The following is a 21633-nucleotide window of genomic DNA, read 5'->3' as shown; positions in this document are numbered from 1 at the left end:
CAGTTCCGAGCTGATGGTAGCCGCAGAGTCAGAACTCAGGGGTGGTGTCACAAACATCTTGCTGTGGCGCTCGCGCCTCCTGGGACATCCTACTGCAGGAGCCTCCCCCGGCTCTTCCAGGCTGCCGAGCCTGGTTCTGCAGCATCCTCCTTCCTTTCTATGAGCTACCTGATAGTTTTCCAGATAACTCCTTTTCTGCCTAGGTTAACTATTTTGTGCGGTTAGAATTTAGAATTCTGACTGGCATGAAGTTCTATTTTGCATTGTTCTTATTGTCATTTTCTAACTATTCCACAAGTGCAATTTTGAAGTCCCTGCCACCCAAGAGTTGATGAAAAGGTTCTTAAAAAACATTAAAATTGGTTAGGTTTGTGTATTTATATTTTTGTGATTGATTTCTAGTTTCATTGTTATGTCATTAGGTGACACAGTCTGTGTAATATCTGCTTTTAGGAAGTTAGGAATTTCTGTGCAGCCAGTAGGATTAATTTTGCTAGTGTTCCACAATCAGTTCAAAAAGGTAAGTATACTTTGCAGAAACAAAGTTCAGCATATAGTTATTAATTATATATTCATTATCTTTTATTTTCTTACTTTTATTTTGTTTACCTGAGCCAACAAAACCAGAGGTATATTATTGTTTCTCACTAGCATTATGTTATACCAAATTATCCGTGCGTTTTCTAACAATCTTTACTTTATGCATTTTGATGCCATGTTATTTGATGCCTATATGTTGATGACTGAATTTTTAAATGTACTCTTTACTAACATAAAATTACTCTTTTTTTGATCCATGTAATATGATAAATACAGTGCTTTCTGGCCTTGAATTCTCTTTGGTCTGTTCTTAAGAATCATTCTTGGGGACTGTATTTTATTTTGATGCATCTAGATGCTAGCACAGTGCCTGACACATAGGTGCTCATTAAATGTCAGTAAAAAGCAAGGATACTGGAAACTAGGAGGGGCACAGTAAATCCCTCGTTTTTTGGGGTCCCTGGGAGGCTATAAATGCCAGCTTGCTCCATTCCCTTCAAATGATATGCTTCCCTATGTAAAACTAATACCCTTCTCACCATACCCAAATCGTTTAAAAGAAATGCCAGTGTGCTACCCCACACCAGAAGGCAGCTGTGATTCTAAATCTCAGATATTTCAGACCTCTTAATATTGAGTACAACTGTGAAGCAGTAACTGGGCTCAGCAGAGGGTACGCAACAGACAAGACATCTGCAGTCTCAGCTCAGAAACCAATATCTCAGAGGAAGCAGCTGGATGGGGGGTGGGGGGGGTGGGGGAGACACTGTGGGCTGGAAGGGAGAGCGTAGTACAGTGCCCAGGAGAGGGAGAGCGGGCTTTTGAAGACGACCGTGAAGCTCTCCCAAAAACAAGAGTAAGTGGGCACTGAGTCCCTGCAGAGGGTGTCTGGAGGTTCTTTGCGCCACCCACATCAGAAATGACAGAAGGGGACAGGTGAAAATGGGGCCAGGGCACCCCCCCCCCCGCCCCCGATGAGGGAGGAGGCTGGTGCCGCCGAGAGCTCTGCAGCGGCTGACACAGCTCGAGGGCTTCGTGCACCACCTTCTCTGTCCTCACAGCACCTCCAGACATGGCATGGTGGAAGCAGAGATGGACCAGGCAGCAGGTCTGGGACCCAGGTGCTGCTGCCTCTGGCTGGTCCAAGTCAGACAGACTCCCGTAGAGCAGGCTTGCAAACGCTTGCAGTGCTCCTTTTTACTGTTTAGCAAACTTAGTTTAGTTCACAGTGCGTGCATAAATTGCTTTCAAGTAAATCGCATTTTATTACGGGTTGTGTTAAAAATACCCAATGCCAGGGAAAGTTGCTGGCTGTCTGGCACTGGGCCAGAGCCCCTCAAAGGACAGACTTCCCTGAAAGGGTCCACCCTGGTTGGGGCGATGTGGAAGGGGCTCAGCTGGGGCTGGAACATACTTAGTGAGTCTGAGAAGACCTCACAAGGGTATGTTTTGCTTTCCAGCTCCTTCTGTTACTCTTCCTTTAATGACCTGAGGGATCCTAAGGGTCTGAGCGAGCAGAGGTGGCTCCTTGGCCCCAGCTGTCAGTTGTGTCAAAATATTTTATAACGTGAAAAATTGCCTGGAGGACTTCCGGGAAGATGGCAGAAGAGTAAGACGCGGAGATCACCTTCCTCTCCACAGATACACCAGAAATACATCTACGCGTGGAACAACTCCTACAGAACACCTACTGAATGCTGGCAGAAGACCTCAGACCTCCCAAAAGGCAAGGAACCCCCCACGTACCTGGTTAGGGCAAAAGAAAAAACTAAACAGAGACAAAAGGATAGGGACGGGTCCTGCACCAGCGGGAGAGAGCTGTGAAGGAGGAAAAGTGTCCACACACTAGGAAGCCCCTTCGCGGGTGGAGATTCGGGAGGCGGAGTGGGGGAGCTTGGGAGCCGCGGAGGAGAGCACAGCAACAGGGGTGCGGAGGGCAAAGCGGACAGACTCCAGCGCAGAGGATCGGGCCGACCGGCACTCACCAGCCGAGAGGCTTGTCTGCTCGCCCGCCGGGGCGGGCGGGACTGGGAGCTGAGGCTCCGGCTTTTGTCGGAGCGCCGGGAGAGGACTGAGGTTGGCGGCGTGAACACAGCCTGCAGGGCGTTGGTGCGCCGCGGCTGGCCGGGAGAGAGTCCGGGGGGGGGGCGGTCTGGACCTGCCGAGGAGGCAAGAGACTTTTACGTCCCTCTTTGTTTCCTGGTGCACGAGGAGAGGGGATTGAGAACGCTGCTTGGGGGAGCTCCAGGGACGGGCGCGAGCCGCGGCTGGGAGTGCGGAGCCCAGAGACGGACATGGGACGCTGGGGCCGCTGCTGCCGCCGCCGGGAGGCCTGTGTGCGAGCACAGGTCACTGGCCACGCGCCCTTCCGGAGAGCCTGTGCAGCCCGCCACTGCCAGGGTCCCGGGATCCAGGGACGGCTCCCCGGGAGAGCGCACGGCGCGCCTCAGGCTGCAACGTCACGCCGGCCTCTGCCGCTGCAGGCCCGCCCCGCACTCCGTGACCCTCCCTACCCCCCCGGCCTGGGTGAGCCAGAGCCTCCGAATCAGCGGCTCCTTTAACCTCGTCCTGTCTGAGCAAAGAACAGACGCCCTCCGGCGACCTACACGCACAGGCGGGGCCAAATCCAAAGCTGAGCCCCTGGGAACTGTCAGAACAAACAAGAGAAAGGGAAATCTCTCCCAGCAGCCTCAGAAGCAGCGGATTAAAGCTCCACAATCAACTTGATATACCCTGCATCTGTGGAATACCTGAATAGACAACGAATCATCCCAAATTAAGGAGCCCTGTGGATGAAAGGCTCTTGGTGCTGCAGCCAGGAGTCAGTGCTGTGCCTCTGAGGTGGGAGAGCCAACTTCAGGACACTGGTCCACAAGAGGCCTCCCAGCTGCACATAATATCAAACAGCAAAAATCTCCGAGAGATCTCCATCTCAATGCCAGCACCCAGCTTCACTCAACGACCAGCAAGCTACAGTGCTGGACATCCTATGCCAAACAGCTAGCAAGACAGGAACACAACCCCACCCATTAGCAGAGAGGCTGCCCAAAATCATAGTAAGTCTACAGACACCCCAAAACACACCACCAGACGTGGACCTGCCCACCAGAAAGACAAGATCCAGCCTCATACACCAGAACACAGGCACTAGTACCCTCCACCAGGAAGCCTACACATCCCACTGAACCAACCTTAGCCACTGGGGACAGACACAAAAAACAACAGGAACTACGAACCTTCAGCCTGCAAAAAAGGAGACCCCAAACACAGTAAGATAAGCAAAATGAAAAGACAGAAAAACACACCGCAGATGAAGGAGCAAGATAAAAACCCATCAGACCTAACAAATGAAGAGGAAATAGGCAGTCTACCTGAAAAAGAATTCAGAATAATGATAGTAAGGTTGATCCGAAATCTTGGAGATAGAATGGACAATAGAATGGACAAATTGCAAGAATCAGTTAACAAGGACCTAGAAGAACTAAAGATGAAGCAAGCAACGATGAACAACACAATAAATGAAATTAAAAGTACTCTAGATGGGATCAATAGCAGAATAACTGAGGCAGAAGAACGGATAAGTGACCTGGAAGATAAAATAGTGGAAATAACTACTGCAGAGCAGAATAAAGAAAAAAGAATGAAAAGAACTGAGGACAGTCTCAGAGACCTCTGGGACAACATTAAACGCACCAACATTCGAATTATAGGGGTTCCAGAAGAAGAAGAGAAAAAGAAAGGGACTGAGAAAATATTTGAAGAGATTATAGTTGAAAACTTCCCTAATATGGGAAAAGAAATCGTTAATCAAGTCCAGGAAGCACAGAGAGTCCCATACAGGATAAATACAAGGAGAAATACGCCAAGACACATATTAATCAAATTGTCAAAAATTAAATACAAAGAAAACATATTAAAAGCAGCAAGGAAAAAACAACAAATAACACACAAGGGAATCCCCATAAGGTTAACAGCTGATCTTTCAGCAGAAACTCTGCAAGCCAGAAGGAACTGGCAGGACATATTGAAAGTGTTGAAGGAGAAAAACCTGCAACCAAGATTACTCTACCCAGCAAAGATCTCATTCAGATTTGATGGAGAAATTAAAACCTTTACAGACAAGCAAAAGCTGAGAGAGTTCAGCACCACCAAACCAGCTCTACAACAACTGCTAAAGGAACTTCTCTAGGCAAGAAACACAAAAGAAGGAAAGGACCTACAATAACGAACCCAAAACCATTAAGAAAATGGGAATAGGAACACACATATCGATAATTACCTTAAATGTAAATGGACTAAATGCTCCCACCAAAAGACACAGATTGGCTGAATGGATACAAAAACAAGACCCATATATTTGCTGTCTACAAGAGACCCACTTCAGACCTAGAGACACATACAGACTGAAAGTAAGGGGATGGAAAAAGGTATTTCATGCAAATGGAAACCAAAAGAAAGCTGGAGTAGCAATTCTCATATCAGACAAAATAGACTTTAAAACAAAGACTATTAGAAGAGACAAAGAAGGACACTACATAATGATCAAGGGATCGATCCAAGAGGAAGATATCACAATTGTAAATATTTATGCACCCAACATAGGTGCACCTCAATACATAAGGCAAATACTGACAACCATAAAAGGGGAAATCGACAGTAACACATTCATAGTAGGGGACTTTAACACCCCACTTTCACCGATGGACAGATCATCCAAAATGAAAATAAATAAGGAAACACAAGCTTTAAATGATACATTAAACAAGATGGAGTTAATTGATATTTATAGGACATTCCATCCAAAAACAACAGAATACACATTTTTCTCAAGTGCTCATGGAACATTCTCCAGGATAGATCATATCTTGGGTCACAAATCAAGCCTTGGTAAATTTAAGAAAATTGAAATTGTATCAAGTATCTTTTCTGACCACAACGCCATGAGACTAGATATCAATTACAGGAAAAGATCTGTAAAAAATACAAACACATGGAGGCTAAACAATACACTACTTAATAATGAAGTGATCACTGAAGAAATCAAAAAGGAAATCAAAAAATACCTAGAAACAAATGACAATGGAGACACAACGACCCAAAACCTGTGGGATGCAGCAAAAGCAGTTCTAAGGGGGAAGTTTATAGCAATACAAGCCCACCTTAAGAAGCAGGAAACATCTCGAATAAACAACCTAACCTTGCACCTCAAGCAATTAGAGAAAGAAGAACAAAAAAACCCCAAAGCTAGCAGAAGGAAAGAAATCATAAAAATCAGATCAGAAATAAATGAAAAAGAAATGAAGGAAACAATAGGAAAGATCAATAAAACTAAAAGCTGGTTCTTTGAGAAGATAAACAAAATAGACAAACCACTAGCCAGACTCATTAAGAAAAAAAGGGAGAAGACTCAAATCAATAGAATTAGAAATGAAAAAGGAGAGGTAACAACTGACACTGCAGAAATAAAAGAGATCATGAGAGATTACTACAAGCAACTCTATGCCAATAAAATGGACAATCTGGAAGAAATGGACAAATTCTTAGAAATGCACAACTTGCCAAGACTGAATCAGGAAGAAATAGAAAATATGAACAGACCAATCACAAGCACTGAAATTGAAACTGTGATTAAAAATCTTCCAACAAAGAAAAGCCCAGGACTAGATGGCTTCACAGGCGAATTCTATCAAACATTTAGAGAAGAGCTAACACCTATCCTTCTCAAACTCTTCCAAAATATAGCAGAGGGAGGAACACTCCCAAACTCCTTCTACGAGGCCACCATCACCTTGATACCAAAACCAGACAAGGATGTCACAAAGAAAGAAAACTACAGGCCAATATCACTGATGAACATAGATGCAAAAATCCTCAACAAAATACTAGCAAATAGAATCCAACAGCACATTAAAAGGATCATACACCATGATCAAGTGGGGTTTATTCCAGGAATGCAAGGATTCTTCAATATACGCAAATCTATCAATGTGATAAACCATATTAACAAACTGAAGGAGAAAAACCATATGATCATCTCAATAGATGCAGAGAAAGCTTTCAACAAAATTCAACACCCATTTATGATAAAAACCCTGCAGAAAGTAGGCATAGAGGGAACTTTCCTCAACACAATAAAGGCCATATATGACAAGCCCACAGCAAACATCATCCTCAATGGTGAAAAACTGAAAGCATTTCCACTAAGATCAGGAACAAGACAAGGTTGCCCACTCTCACCACTCTTATTCAACATAGTTTTGGAAGTTTTAGCCACAGCAATCAGAGAAGAAAAGGAAATAAAAGGAATCCAAATCGGAAAAGAAGAAGTAAAGCTGTCACTGTTTGCAGATGACATGATCCTATACATAGAGAACCCTAAAGATGCTACCAGAAAACTACTAGAGCTAATCAATGAATTTGGTAAAGTGGCAGGATACAAAATTAATGCACAGAAATCTCTGGCATTCCTATATACTAATGATGAAAAATCTGAAAGTGAAATCAAGAAAACACTCCCATTTACCATTGCAACAAAAAGAATAAAATATCTAGGAATAAACCTACCTAAGGAGACAAAAGATCTGTATGCAGAAAATTATAAGACACTGATGAAAGAAATTAAAGATGATACAAATAGATGGAGAGATATACCATGTTCTTGGATTGGAAGAATCAACATTGTGAAAATGACTCTACTACCGAAAGCAATCTATAGATTCAATGCAATCCCTATCAAACTACCACTGGCATTTTTCACAGAAGTAGAACAAAAAATTTCACAATTTGTATGGAAACAGAAAAGACCCCGAATAGCCAAAGCAATCTTGAGAACGAAAGAAGGAACTGGAGGAATCAGGCTCCCAGACTTCAGACTATACTACAAAGCTACAGTTATCAAAACGGTATGGTACTGGCACAAAAACAGAAAGATAGATCAATGGAACAGGATAGAAAGCCCAGAGATAAACCCACACACATATGGTCACCTTATCTTTGACAAAGGAGGCAGAAATGTACCGTGGAGAAAGGACAGCCTATGCAATAAGTGGTGCTGGGAAAACTGGACAGCTACATGTAAAAGTATGAAGTTAGATCACTCCCTAACACCATACACAAAAATAAGCTCAAAATGGATTAAAGACCTAAATGTAAGGCCAGAAACTATCAAACTCTTAGAGGAAAACATAGGCAGAACACTCTATGACATAAATCACAGCAAGATTCTTTCTGACCCACCTCCTAGAGTAATGGAAGTAAAAACAAGAGTAAACAAATGGGACCTAATGAAACTTAAAAGCTTTTGCGCAGCAAAGGAAACCATAAAGAAGACCAAACGACAACCCTCAGAATGGGAGAAAATATTTGCAAATGAAGCAACTGACAAAGGATTGATCTCCAAAATTTATAAGCAGCTCATGCAGCTTAATAACAAAAAAACAAACAACCCAATCCAAAAATGGGCAGAAGACCTAAATAGACATTTCTCCAAAGAAGATATACAGAGTGCCAACAAACACATGAAAGAATGCTCAACATCACTAATCATGAGAGAAATGCAAATCAAAACTACAATGAGATATCATCTCACACCAGTCAGAATGGCTATCATCAAAAAATCTAGAAAGAATAAATGCTGGAGAGGGTGTGGAGAAAAGGGAACCCTCTTACACTGTTGGTGGGAATGTAAATTGATACAGCCACTGTGGAGAACAGTATGGAGGTTCCTTAAAAAGCTACAAATAGAACTACCGTATGACCCAGCAATCCCACTACTGGGCATATACCCTGAGAAAACCATAATTCAAAAAGAGTCATGTACCAAAATGTTCATTGCAGCTCTATTTACAATAGCCCAGAGATGGAAACAACCTAAGTGTCCATCATCGGATGAATGGATAAAGAAGATGTGGCACATATATACAACGGAATATTACTCAGCCATAAAAAGAGACGAAATTGAGCTATTTGTAATGAGGTGGATAGACCTAGAGTCTGTCATACAGAGTGAAGTAAGTCAGAAAGAGAGAGACAAATACCGTATGCTAACACATATATATGGAATTTAAAAAAAAAAATGTCATGAAAAACCTAGGGGTGAAACAGGAATAAAGACACAGACTTACTAGAGAATGGACTTGAGGCTATGGGGAGGGGGAAGTGTAAACGGTGACAAAGCGATAAAGAGGCATGGACATATATACACTACCAAACGTAAGGTAGATAGCTAGTGGGAAGCAGCCGCATAGCACAGGGAGATCAGCTCGGTGCTTTGTGACCGCCTGGAGGGGTGGGATAGGGAGGGTGGGAGGGGGGGAGACGCAGGAGGGAAGAGATATGGGAACATATGTATATGTATAACTGATTCGCTTTGTTATAAAGCTGAAACTAACACACCATTGTAAACCAATTATACTCCAATAAAGATGTAAAAAAAAAAAAATTGCCTGGAAGAACAAACAACCCCCAATGCTCTGTTTCAATGTGCAGAAGCGATCTGATGGCAACACAGAGAGACAATGAGAGAGAAACAGAGATTAAAAAAAAGACAAAGAGACAAAGAGAGAGAGAGGATATATTCATTCCTGCAGCTGCAGATCACCCAAAGCCTCCCAGATTACAGGAAAACAAGGGGACTCCCATCATTCTGTGAAGACAACGTTTGCTCTATGCAGTTCCCTGGGAGCAGCTCGGCAGCTCTCCTGTTACGCACGATAACACCACTGGCGAGCCCTCTGTGAGCCCTCGGTGCGCGCCAGGTCTGGGCTTGCTCGGCACTGTCTCACTTCATCCTTAAAAGAAACCTATGAGGCAGTACTAGGATCACTCCATTTTACAGATGTGGAAACCCTGTGGGGGTGGCCAGATAACCTGCCCAGGTTCCAACATTATCCAAGGACAGTACCAGGATTCAGTTCTGGGTCTGTCTGTCCCTATAGCCATGTCCCAACCGCCTGGCTTTGCTAACCTGTTCTATGTTAGTAACAGAGTTTGCTCCCCAAGAAAGCTTTTCCCTTAGTCCTCAACTCCAATTACGCAGCCCCTACCATTCTGCTCTCATTTCAAACTTATTTAACAAAGAAAAATATGCTTCTGAACTGCCTGGGAAGCTGCATTTTCCTCTCCCCCCCTCCCAGTGCAAAGTGACACTTATTTGTGTGCCTAGGAAGGACCAAGCCAAACCCATTCATTACAAGGGAAGGGAAGCCACATGTGTAGACCCTGGCTTTCAGCACATCACTGTATTCTTTTTTTCCCGTGGCTGCAAAAAGTAGAATTCTTTCAATAAAAGCTTTCTATCTAAAAATAAAATAGTGGCAAACTCTGCAATTATACTTCTCAGTTGGAGACATTTGCTTTCCACTCTCTTTTCCCAAATGCACAAGGTCCAATCCGTTGGTCAGTTAATGGGTCACACCAAAGGCCCAAATGTAGTCTAATGAACTGGAAAACCAAAACCATGTAGGTTTGAGTCGTTGTGTCGTTGTTCCCCGAGTGCAGTGAGTAGCTTTATTTTACATCAACTGTATGCTATTTATCTCACCTGTCCTCCACACAGTGGGGCCCTGATCAGGGTTTGCCAACCTCCAGCGCTAGGGCCGTCAAATGATGCTTGGAGGCAGCTGTTGTCAATGAGCTCTTCATCCAGTCTCCTCCTCTGAGCCCACCCCAACCTCCCCGCTTCCTCTCCTTTCCCTTTGCTGTTCTGCATCTCCCCATGCTTGCTTGTGGAGTTCTGGATTAGCATGTGACTTGGATTTGTCAGAAAGGTTGCTCAGGACCTATCAGAAGGGCTCCTGGGTATTACAGACTGATGGCTCTTATTTTCTCAGCTGGTAGTTTCTATAAGAAAGGGTACTATCTTATACAGTTATACTATAGGAGAAGTACACCATTAACTCCATATATAATTCTGGTAAGATGATTTTACATCTAATTCATCTAAGGAACATGTGAACCTATGTTTACCTATGGGTGGTGGAGGGGACACATGAGGGAATTAGATGAACTTTCAGAAAGTGTTTTACAGTATGATCTGAAGAGAATTTTAAAATACTGTGAGATAGAGAGGAATGTTTTATCATGATTAGGAATCTAGCCTAGAGACAGAAGACAGAAGATTGAGACCAACTGACAGTCAGGTATCTAGTAATGGGTAAACATTTTTATAAATGATAAAGAGAAGGAGATGCCCCGTAAACTCTTCAGGTTTGTAGGAAACAACTCCCTTCCTATAAATGCCAACTGGAACAAGTCATTAGACCTCCAGGAGAAGACATGCAAAAGATTTTATGTGAACGAAATATATATATATATTCCATCATATAATATTTCATCATATAATATCAAAATTACAACCCAAGAAAGGGTCCTCTGAATCCCTACAGATTATTCCCCTGAAGACATTTAGGCCACGGTGCTGCTCTGGCTTAAAAGTATGCTCGAGAAGGGCATGGGATGGCCACTGGGGCTGAAGTCATCAGGAAGGGTATCACACAAAGGCTGTCATGTGTCCTTGTAGAAACCCTGGTGTGTGTCCTCACATAGAGGACCAGGTATAGGTTTGGTCACCATACCTGTAAAGGGATACAGTAGATCAAGAAATGGGCCAGAGAAAGCCAATCAAAAATGTCAAGGGAGCAGTAGTAATAACAGAAGAGCAGCTAACAATCACAGAGCATTTGCCCAAAGCCAGGCACTGGTCTAAGTGCTCTGCATGTGTTAACTCATTTACTCTGTTAACCATCCCATGAGGTAGGCACTCCTATTGACACCATTGTAGAGATGAGAAAACCAAGGCATAGAGAGTTGAGGTTGCTTGTCTAAGTCATGAAGCTAGTATTCGTACCCAGGCCACTGGGTACCAGATTCCAGGCTCTTAACCGGTTCTTACTACTTGGGAAAGACAACAAAATTCCATGCTGTTTTGCTACGGAGGCAAAGGCTAAAAGTAATTTTTCCAAGTGAATAAAACCAAAAAAAAGGCCTGAGAGGGAAAACATGGGCTTTCTACCAAACTGTAGATTATTAAAGTGAGGATAAAGTAAATTTCAGACAAATAAAAGGAAAATGGCTTTGCACAGCAGAAAACATTATATAACTTTTTTTTTTCTGAAGAAGAATTGAGACTACAAATTCTAATAGGCTCGAAAAGGGTTGGAAATTGATAATGTGTTACTAAGGGAAACAAGGTTTGTTCTGAGGCGTTCTATCCTTTCAGGTGTGAGGTTAACAGGATTTCCACGTCTATTCGCCCAGGAAAATCCCTGGTTATTCCTTTTAGAGGCAGGCTATGGGACTGAAGAACTGGGGGTCTCCCCCCGTGTGGCAAAGCCTCAGTCCACTTCTCACCACCCTTCCTGTCACTTGGGGCTTCCACCAGCTCCTTGCCAAACTCATCTCTGAGAAGCTCCATCCCAGGGGGGAAGATGGTCTGCGGGTGTGGGTAGTAGCGCTCAGTCTGAAGTGACAGGAAGTGCTGCCCAAGTAATTCCAAGGGGTTGGCACCCACGTCAGCTGTAAAAATCCTGCGCTGGGGTGGTGGCAGCCTAACAGTAGGGCCAAGTCTTACATTTGAGGCCCTCTGTGCTCCACGCTGTTCCCTTTGCCTGTTTCCTAGCCTGTTACGATCCTAACTGTAGGCCCAGAAGTCTCTTGGCCTCTCCCCTTTTCCTCTCCTTGGGCTTCAGATGCCTCTGGCTACCCAAGCACAATGCTCCTCTGAGGAGCTGGGAGAGTCTGGCTATGCCTGCAGCCAGCTCCTTGGGCAATGGAGGATCTAGGGGTGAAATGGTTTTATTTCAAGTGTCTGCCGACCGGCAGCTCCAAGGCACAAAGAACGCCCCCTCTGGTCTTGTGTACCCGGGAGGAGAAGGCCTAGGACGTTCTGCTGTCCTCGTGGTGTTGCAGGATGTAAAAAGAAAAAAGATTTGGCAACGCTAGCCTTGGTGAACGGGATCAGGGGCAGGAGGCAATACGGTTGAAATATTAACTATTATCGAGCTGTTTAGTTCTGAAGGATTAAAGAGACACACATGCTGACTCTCTTTAGCACAGGTCTATTCACAGGAAATCTCTACTCCATCAGCTACAGACATTTTAGCACAAACATTAGAGGTGGGACAGAGGCAATTTCTGGTTCTACTCACCTACGCAGTTATCGCAAAGGCTACAATGAGATGCACGAGGGGGCCGGAAAATCTTGCAGGTGAAACAATATTTAAGTTTCACAGTCTGGCCATTGATGATGACTTCCTTGGTTCTGGGAGGTGGGCGGTACCCCCCTGAACTGGTGCCGTTTGCGATATCTGTGGAGAAAAGAAGACAAGAGCACAGGGGCTTAACATAGCACTTAAGCTCTGCAGGCTCCCGCACCTAGTAGGTCTGGAATCTGCATTTCCAAGTGCAGGGCCCACAGCCAGCGCCTTGCTGGGAGGCACCTGACCCCTAGACACACAAATGCGGTAGGACACCGAAGGCTGGCCGTCCCGCAACCTTCGTGCTCCTCGAGGGCTTGGGGCTGCGCTGACAATTCCACACACGCTGCAGTGGCCACGTGACTGAGTTCTGCCCAATGGGGTGCAAGTACACGTGGCCCCGCCCAGCTGGTGGGAGCCTCCCCTGAACCCCACCCACTGTCTCCCCGCTTCCGCAGGCCACCCTGGAGACATACACTGTGGCCCGCTGAATGACTGTGCACGCATGCACGGGGATCCTACGCCAGCTAGCGCTGTCCTAATTAATACAGTGTGTGATATTTACATCAGGAACATTTCGCTTCTCCGACGCCGGCTCAAGAATCTCCCCACTTTGCACCTTGGCCTCCTCAAAAATACCAGATATTGGGTTGGGGGGTGGGGTATACAGATTTAAATATATATTTAAATAAATCATTCCATGTATATTTAAAAAAACAATTCCTATATTTTATTGTCTGAACAGCATTTTTAATTTTTAGAACCAGTTTTTTTAAATGTTGAAGAAAATACAAATATGTACTTTTTTTTGTTCAAGTTTCATTTTATCTTATAACCTGGCTCTCATCTCTGAGTTCACATTAGAATCACCCAGGGAGCTTTTCAAACTCCCCTAGGGCAGGGACCCTGCCCCAGACCCGATAAATCAGAATCGCCCAGGGTGATTCTAATGTGCTGCAGGGTTGAGGACCCTTGCTCTACAGGAAGATAAAACATTTCTTCTCATCTAGACCCCTCACAGCCACAAAGAATCGAGGTCACAAGCTGCGCCACAGGAACAGAAGGCCACGGGTAAATGGGGAACAGCAAGAATATCTGTGAGGGCTTCAGCTGGGACTCTGCGGCTGATAAACACAGGTGCAGCAGAGCCTGGCGGCTGGAGGAACTCTTGGGAAACTTCATGGTGTTCTTTTAAAACAGCGCTGGTAACATTGAATTCGTTTTAATTCATACACTGTCAGATGGCAACAGCTGCAACATACTTTCGGTAAATTTCCAAAGTGACAGGAATGAGTCCCAGCCTCCACTCAGCTCTCCCCACCCCCTCCCAGCCACGAACTCAACCTGGGCGAGATTACATGGAGAGCTTTCAAAACTACGGATGCTACTGTCCTGCTCGCAGATATTCTGATTTCATTGGTGGGGTGCAGCCCGGCATCAGAGGTTTTAAAAGCTCCCCAGGTATGGGAATCAGGGCCTTGTCCCTGCGGTCCATGCAGCATCTGAGAGCTTGTCAGAGAAGCACGTTCTCTCTCAGTCCCGCCCCAGAGCTCCCGAATCGGAATCTGCATCTACAGAGACCACCAGCCCCCTCCACTCCAGGGGGCGTCGTGCACCTTAAGGTTTGAGAACGCTGCTCCCGGACGCCTGTAAACGCTGCCCATCACACGTCACACGCACCTCTTCCTCTCACGTTCCTCGTTGTTGTGTACCCAGACACACCCACAGGTATGACAGAGAGCTAAACTTAGAGAACACAGAAACCTGGAGAAACTCTGCACACAGGAAGGGGCCGCTTCACAAATCACAGCCAGCCGCCCAAGCATTTCCACGTGGAGAACCTGGTGATCAGGGACAGCCGATGGAATCTGCAGAGCTGCAGCCTCTGTCCCCCCAGGACTGCGCTCACTCACAGAATTCACAGCTCACAAGCCATGATTTCAGGGAGTGCCCCCTTTACCCCAATGTTCTTTTTTTTTGCGGTATGCGGGCCTCTCACTGTTGTGGCCTCTCCCGTTGCGGAGCACAGGCTCCGGACGCGCAGGCTCAGCGGCCATGGCTCATGGGCTCAGCCGCTCCGCGGCACGTGGGATCCTCCCGGACCGGGGCACGAACCCGCGTCTCCTGCATCGGCAGGCGGACTCTCAACCACTGCGCCACCAGGGAAGCCCCCCAATGTTCTTTAAGAGGCTCTCTGAGGCCTGAAATCTGCCCACAGCCCCTTAGCCTAAGGCTTTGATATGTGTGAAGATACCAACCCCATCGGTAGGGCAAACATTTTGAGTGGTTCCAAGCCATCTACTCTTCATGGAAAATTAAAGTTCCACAAGGAGGTTGTAGAAGGAGAGGTCAGAGTTCAGGAACACCTGAGGGAGAGAAGGCAGTACGGAGCGGGGACACGGAGAGTAACGAGCAGCCCTTCTGCTCTGCATCTCCGCTGAGGACAGTCATTCCACCTGAGTAATTAAACAGCTGTGGCACCATCCCAAGGACTCTGGCCAAGCAGGACACCCTCTCTTGGCATGTCCCCCACCTGCCTGGCACCCCAAGTGGCTGCCCTATTAAACAGGGCTAAGTTCAGCAGGCATCTGGAGAGGGGCCAGCTTCCAAAACACATACACTGGAAAGAGGGCAGCATCTCAACTGATTCTGTGATAAGAAAACAAAGAGACGGAGTGGCTGCGCACTTCCTGAAGCATCAGGGTAAAAATAACTGGCTTTGAACACATCAAAGATAAGGTCGCAGCTCTTCCAGTGCCAACTGGATGCCGCCGGGGCCTAAATTAACTATGACTCGGTGCCTCGCTAGCCTTATGTCAGCTGTGAAACCCACTGCATCTATTTAGCTCTTGAAAACACGCGTAGGAAAACTAGAAAGTCAGATAGAGGTTTAAAAAGAACAATAACCCAATCAATAATAGTTGTGTTACTTTAACCAGAAGAGTTTAAAAAATGACTTGTCAAGAAAAATATTTTAAGAAGCAGGAATGACAAACTTATCCACTAGAGCGACTCCTAAAAAAAGCCTAGTTCTGAGTAACAATGACTTTAAAAAGTATTTACCCGCACTCCTTAAGACCAACTCTAGTGATCTTATAGTTCTAAAGTACATTTTTGAAAGATGAAATCATTGATAAAAATTTGAGCTGAAGCTGGAATTCAACAGACATGGTACCCTGAAGCTTAAGAATTAAACCCAAACCAAAAACTTTTTGACTGAATATTTGGAGAGCTCTTTATGTAAAAGAATGGAAGAATCAGAGGACCTGGAATCAGGGCCCACCTAGGCCCTGAAGGGACTGAAGGACCACAGAACTAAGGGAAAAAAAAAATCAACCGGTATTTATGCATTATTTACTTTATGCAAAATACTGCACCGGAGGCGGTGGAGGACCCAGAAATGAACAGAGATGTCGCGTGGGGAGTGGTCAGCAAGGGGTCCTGCCGGGCTGTTTGATGAGCCCTGGGTCCCCTGACACACCTGGTCTGCTCTCCTCCTGGCCTTCAGAGCCTGCTTCCTAAGTGCAAGTCTGGCGAAGGAGAAACCCTGGCCTCTGGTGCGGTGCCCCAGGTCGTCCGTGTGCCCGGCCGCGCAATCTTACCCGGCCTGAGCCCGAGGCAGTGGCCTCCTTGCGGCCCCGGAGCAGGCATCGCTGTTCACGCTTCCAGGCATCTCTTCTCCGCCCGGGCCTCCCTGCCCTCCAGATACTCAACCTAGAAGGTCCGGTTCAAGCTTCTCCTATGGAAATGCCTTGAAAACTGTGTCACTTCCTTCCTCTCTTGGGCTCTCGCTGCACCTAGCTCGTGCATGTGTCTAGTCAATAGATCTGTGCTGGGCTCGTAGGTGCCAGCCCTGTGCTGGCAGCTGCGGATGTAACAGGAACTAAACAGACTTGTCCTCTGCTGGTGGGGTTCACAGGCCCAAGGGACAACCTGGGTCCTCTGCCGGCGTGGTGCCCACGAGGATTTATCTCCGTGTCTTCCCCCAAACGCCGCGGCGCCAGGGCAGGGACCACGCCCTAGTGCTTTCATGTTTCCCCTGTCCTGCAGAGGGCCTACACACAGTAGGTCCCCAGGAACTGCTTGCTGAATGGAAGCCAGTTCTGGCAGGTAGGGAGGAATGATGCTGGGAGGCGCAGGACCGGTGTCCCTGCTTCTCCACGCCCACCGGAGGCCAGTTCTAGCAGGTAGGGAGGAGTGATGCTGGGAAGCGCAGGACCGGTGTCCCTGCTTCTCCACGCCCACCGGAGGCCAGTTCTGGCAGGTAGGGAGGAATGATGCTGGGAGGCGCAGGACCGGTATCCCTGCTTCTCCACGCCCACCGGAGGCCAGTTCTAGCAGGTAGGGAGGAATGATGCTGGGAAGCGCAAGACCGGTGTCCCTGCTTCTCCACGCCCACCGGAGGCCAGTTCTGGCAGGTAGGGAGGAATGATGCTGGGAAGTGCAGGACCGGTGTCCCTGCTTCTCCACGCCCACCGGTCAGAGTCGCACAGCCCGGTGACTCGCCCTTCCCCAGGAACACCTCTCGCAAGGTCCTTCTGAAGCTCCTCTTTACGTGTCCTCTTTACAGCCTTTGCTGGTCCAAAGACCCATCTCGCAAAGCTAGTCAGTGCCACCTGGGAGGGCCAGGCAGTATGGGTAGCTGCCTACCTCAAGGTACCCCCAAATTGTCGTTTCTTTCATAAAATACGTTCAACAGTCGCCCCAGACCAAAGGCTTTCTGGAATGCCCGCATCCAGGGCAGATGGGAACAATGGAGCCTTGAAACCCAAGACTTCACACCCACACCTGAGGACAAAAGAAATGCCTCTTCGACATTCAGACTGGCACCAATGGCGGGTCGTGAAAGGCTTCTCATCCCCGAGGGTGACAAGCGCCCGTGGCCTGCTTCCCGGGGCCCAGAAGGTGGTGTTCCCATCCTAATGCTCAATTACTCTGTGGTTTGGGTTTTGGCTTTTGTTGTTGGCAACAATGGTGTCTCTGCTTCTTAGGGCTGCCCTTTGTGGTTTCAAATACAGCTGCTGAAAAAGAATAATGAGAGTCTGCAATAGCTAATGGATGAAGAACACTAGAATTGGGGGAGGAAAACCTCTTAACAGTTCTGCAAGCTTACATGAGTCAGTATTTTTCAAGGACATTTTTATACACTAACGTTTTGAAAGAAAACTTAAAAGGTTGAAGTGACCTTCTTCTTCACAAAGTCTCTCCACCTCGCCCCCTCCAAATTGCTGCAGAGTTGTTAGCACAGGGGCAGAAACAGTCACAGAATCTCCGTCCAATATTAACCTCACAGTCAGCCTACGGGCAAAGAATTAGGAGAGCTGGGGAGAGGGGAGGGGCAGCTGTTCCGTGCAAGTTCAGGGACACAAAACTGCCCGCTCACTAAGTTTTTCACTCAAAGAGAAATCCTGGGCTTGTCAGAGTCTCAGGTAAGTTGTTTGTTAACGTATGCACATTCCAGAGCCACTCTCCAACACACAAGTCACCTTTTCTTGGGAGGAATCACAGAGTGCTAACATTCTGAGAGACTCATTTGTCCGCCCCTGATTTAATCCTGCCCCAAATTCAGGGACAAAATTGATGAACTTTAACAACTGCTGAAATTCACCATATAAAGTAATGGAACTCTGCTTTTTTCAAAGGCAAAGGGAAAAAAAAATCCCAATTTACAAAAGATGTAGATTAAGACCTTTTCCTTTATCAGAAGGATGCAGAACAGTGTCATTCCCTGGTGCACTGGTGTTTCACAGACCATTCACCAGCTGACGGCACACCTGCCAGAACGGGAGGAAACTCTACTAATAGGCATTTAGCCGGAATGAAGATAAAGCACCTCTGCATTAGGATAGAAGTCACAGGGCAAGTGTGATTTGCTTTATACCCAAGCCTTCATGACTATATGGATTGCATGTGCTGGAGGACAGCTGTTGGATCCAACGAATCTGAAATTTTCATGAGGTTCATTTCACTGATGCTCTGAGGCATCTGGGACACAAACTACCCAACCTTGGAACGGTTGATCTATCGCAAAGGAAGATGGTTATTTTTAGAGCCATTTAAGACAATCTCTTAGCTTACAGTTCGTAAACTTCCAAGTTTATAGGAAAATATTAACAATGACTAAATGTCAGACAAGTCAACTTCTATTATTTTAAGTGTTTGCGGGAAAAGGTACAGCAAATTCTGGTCTACAGATACGGGTTATTTCCACTCAAGACAGTAAAAATGTGAGTATTTTCTCACGAATATATTGGGTGGCAGTAGCTTTGCCTCCACAAATGCTTACATACAAAAATGCAGATGAGGGCTCATGGAGGGGGGGACAGTCCCCTCCAGTTAAAAGCTTTGCCCAGTCACTTTGTCTTCAGTGCTTATCTTCAAGGACTGAAGCTGACGCCTCAGGTGAGGCTCAGGCAGGCAGAGTTTCAAGCCTGAGCCACGAGGTGGGTAGACAGGGGGTCTCCTCTGCTTAGGGGAGCTCATCCCAAGGTGGAGCAGAGAGCATCTGCAAGGCCACAGCAAGGGAAGCTGACGTGGGGGGAGCCACAGGCGAGGGCAGGCCGTACGTTGCTGGGACGAGTTCTACGAGGACTGGACGACAGACCACATTCAAGGCCCAGGTACTATTCCAAATCGTTCGTTCACTCTCTCAACACCTATGAGAGTTGGAGGCACCCTGGTGGGCAACACAGACCTTCGAGGAGACCTGGCCCCTGCCTTCAACGATTTACAGTCTAGTGGCGGAGACAGACACAAGTGAAATAATAGTACAACTACGTCATCATGACGCACAGTGTTGTTGCGAGTCAGAGAGCAGGGGAGGCTGCCTCTTCTGAATCTGAAGGACGACTGAGTAGGGCTTCCCTAGGCAACGTGCGTGGGAGCTCCTGCTTGTGTGTGTGTGAGTGTGCACGCATGCCAGGAGTGGGAAGCAGGGCATCTCAGGCAGAGGGAGCAACTTGTGTACTGCTCTCGGGACGGCAGGCAGCTGGCACATCCAGGACCGACGGGAGGCCAGTGTGACCAGGATACAGAGTGAACGGGAGACAGGCAGGGAGGAGGAGGGCAGGGGCTAGAGCGCTCAGAGCCCTGGAGTCAGGTTTGGGAGGTTGGCCTTCAGTCTAAGTGCAAAAGGAAGCTTGATCATTAGTTTCATGTCAACTTGGCTAAGCTCTGTGCCCAGATGTTAGTCAAACACCAGTCTAGCTGTCGCTTCGAAGGTATGTTTAGGTGAGATTAGCATTGAAATCAGCAGACTTTGAGTAAAGCAGATGACCCTCCTTAACATGGGAGGGCCTCAGCCAATCTGTTGCACGCCTTAAAACAAAGACTGAGGTTCCCCGAAGTAGAAGAAATTCTCCTCCAGACTGCAATCTAAGAAACCCCGCCTGGGTGTCCAGTCTGCTGCCCTGAGTAACTGGGACTCAAGACTGCAACATCAACTCTTGCCTGACTTTCCAGCTTACCCAACAAATTTCAAACTTACCACCCCCAACAGTGCATGAGCCAGCTCCTTAAAAATAAGGATCTTTTTTTTTTTTTTTTGCGGTACGCAGCCCTCTCACTGTTGTGGCCTCTCCCGTTGCGGAGCACAGGCTCTGGACGCGCAGGCTCAGCGGCCATGGCTCACGGGCCCAGCCGCTCCGCGGCGTGTGGGATCTTCCTGGACCGGGGCACGAACCCGTGTCCCCTGCATCGGCAGGCGGACTCTCAACCACTGCGCCACCAGGGAAGCCCAAAACAAATCATTTTTAATAATAGATCTTAAACTTGGCTGATGATCAAGATCACCTAGGGCAGTGATTCTCAACCTATTTGTGCTGTGGTTCCAGGTGGCACAGAGAGAAAAATACCATGACAGACAATAGCTACGGTCTGGAGTGGAAGCCAAGTTCAGGTAAGAAAGGACAATTAAATTAAGTTTCATTAAAGGGGAGATTTCATCCTCCTTTGTGTGTTCTCCTACAGTTAAGGAGATGGCTACGAGGATGAATTTTAACTGTGACTACGGAGTGGTAAACATCAACCTTCATACTGTTGCAAAAATAATTCCATGACTAGAAATCCAATATTCTTCAAAATAATTCTGGGGACTTCCCTGGTGGTCCAGTGGTTAAGACTCCATGCTTCCAACGCAGGGGACACAGGTTTGATCCCTGGTCAGGAAATTAAGATCCCACGTGCCATGTGGTGCAGACAAAACAAACAAAAATAAATAAAATAATTCTGCAAGCCTACATTCCAGAAAAAAGGAACATTGAACGGCACTGATGAAGAGAGTGATGTTTTTTTGATCCAGTGGAGAAAATAGGCCTCAGTTTCTCCACATTTAAAATATGATAATTTACCTGTAGTTCAAGGGCATTGTAGTTCATGGAAACACCTTGAACTGTCAAATGCTATGATGTTGATAATTATCAAAATTTCTTTTTGGGAGGCCTGTCCAGATCCTATAGGGCAAAATCTATCTATCTATCTATCTATCTATCTATCTATCATCTATCTATCTGCATATATATATATATATAATTCATTAATGCAATTAAAGGCAGAAGAAAAAGAGAGTGCTTAGTAGCTATGACCTTTTTAGTTTAACTGAGTTAATCCGAAACATGCTCAAAGAAAAATGAAAATTAATGGCTACCTTATTTTTTGCCACGATGTTTTTTTTCCACATGAATGCCAAAGCCTTGTCCTTAAACATAAACAAAATAAAGGTGGCTTTGTCCTTGCAAAGTTTTAATTTCCCTCAAATTTGGTCCGAGTTCTCTGAACACACACACAAAAAACTGCCGTGCTGCATAAATGAAAATCAATTCTTCTACTGAAGGCCAGAGCGAGAAACATTTGTGTGTGTTTCTGTTCCACGGGGCACAGTTCCTGCAGTGTCAGAAGCTAC

The 21633-nt window shown here is 46.3% G+C and overlaps 1 protein-coding gene across 4 annotated transcripts in view; it reads right to left on the bottom strand.

Annotated features, from left to right (window-relative positions):
* The window catches only part of ZDHHC14 (zDHHC palmitoyltransferase 14), a 278540-nt gene that overhangs the window by 62800 nt on the left and 194107 nt on the right, over nt 1–21633 (bottom strand). For all 4 annotated transcript variants that reach the window (XM_073789775.1, XM_073789774.1, XM_019951847.3 and 1 more), the window contains exon 3: nt 12687–12845. In XM_073789775.1, coding sequence (XP_073645876.1) covers nt 12687–12845 — 159 coding nt within the window. The remainder of the gene's footprint in view (nt 1–12686; nt 12846–21633) is intronic.

The sequence above is a fragment of the Tursiops truncatus genome, chromosome 12, assembly GCF_011762595.2.
Source record: "Tursiops truncatus isolate mTurTru1 chromosome 12, mTurTru1.mat.Y, whole genome shotgun sequence".
In the NCBI taxonomy this organism is placed as follows: domain Eukaryota; kingdom Metazoa; phylum Chordata; class Mammalia; order Artiodactyla; family Delphinidae; genus Tursiops; species Tursiops truncatus.
Note: the sequence above shows the minus strand (reverse complement) of the source record. Positions and strands in the feature narration are given on the sequence as shown.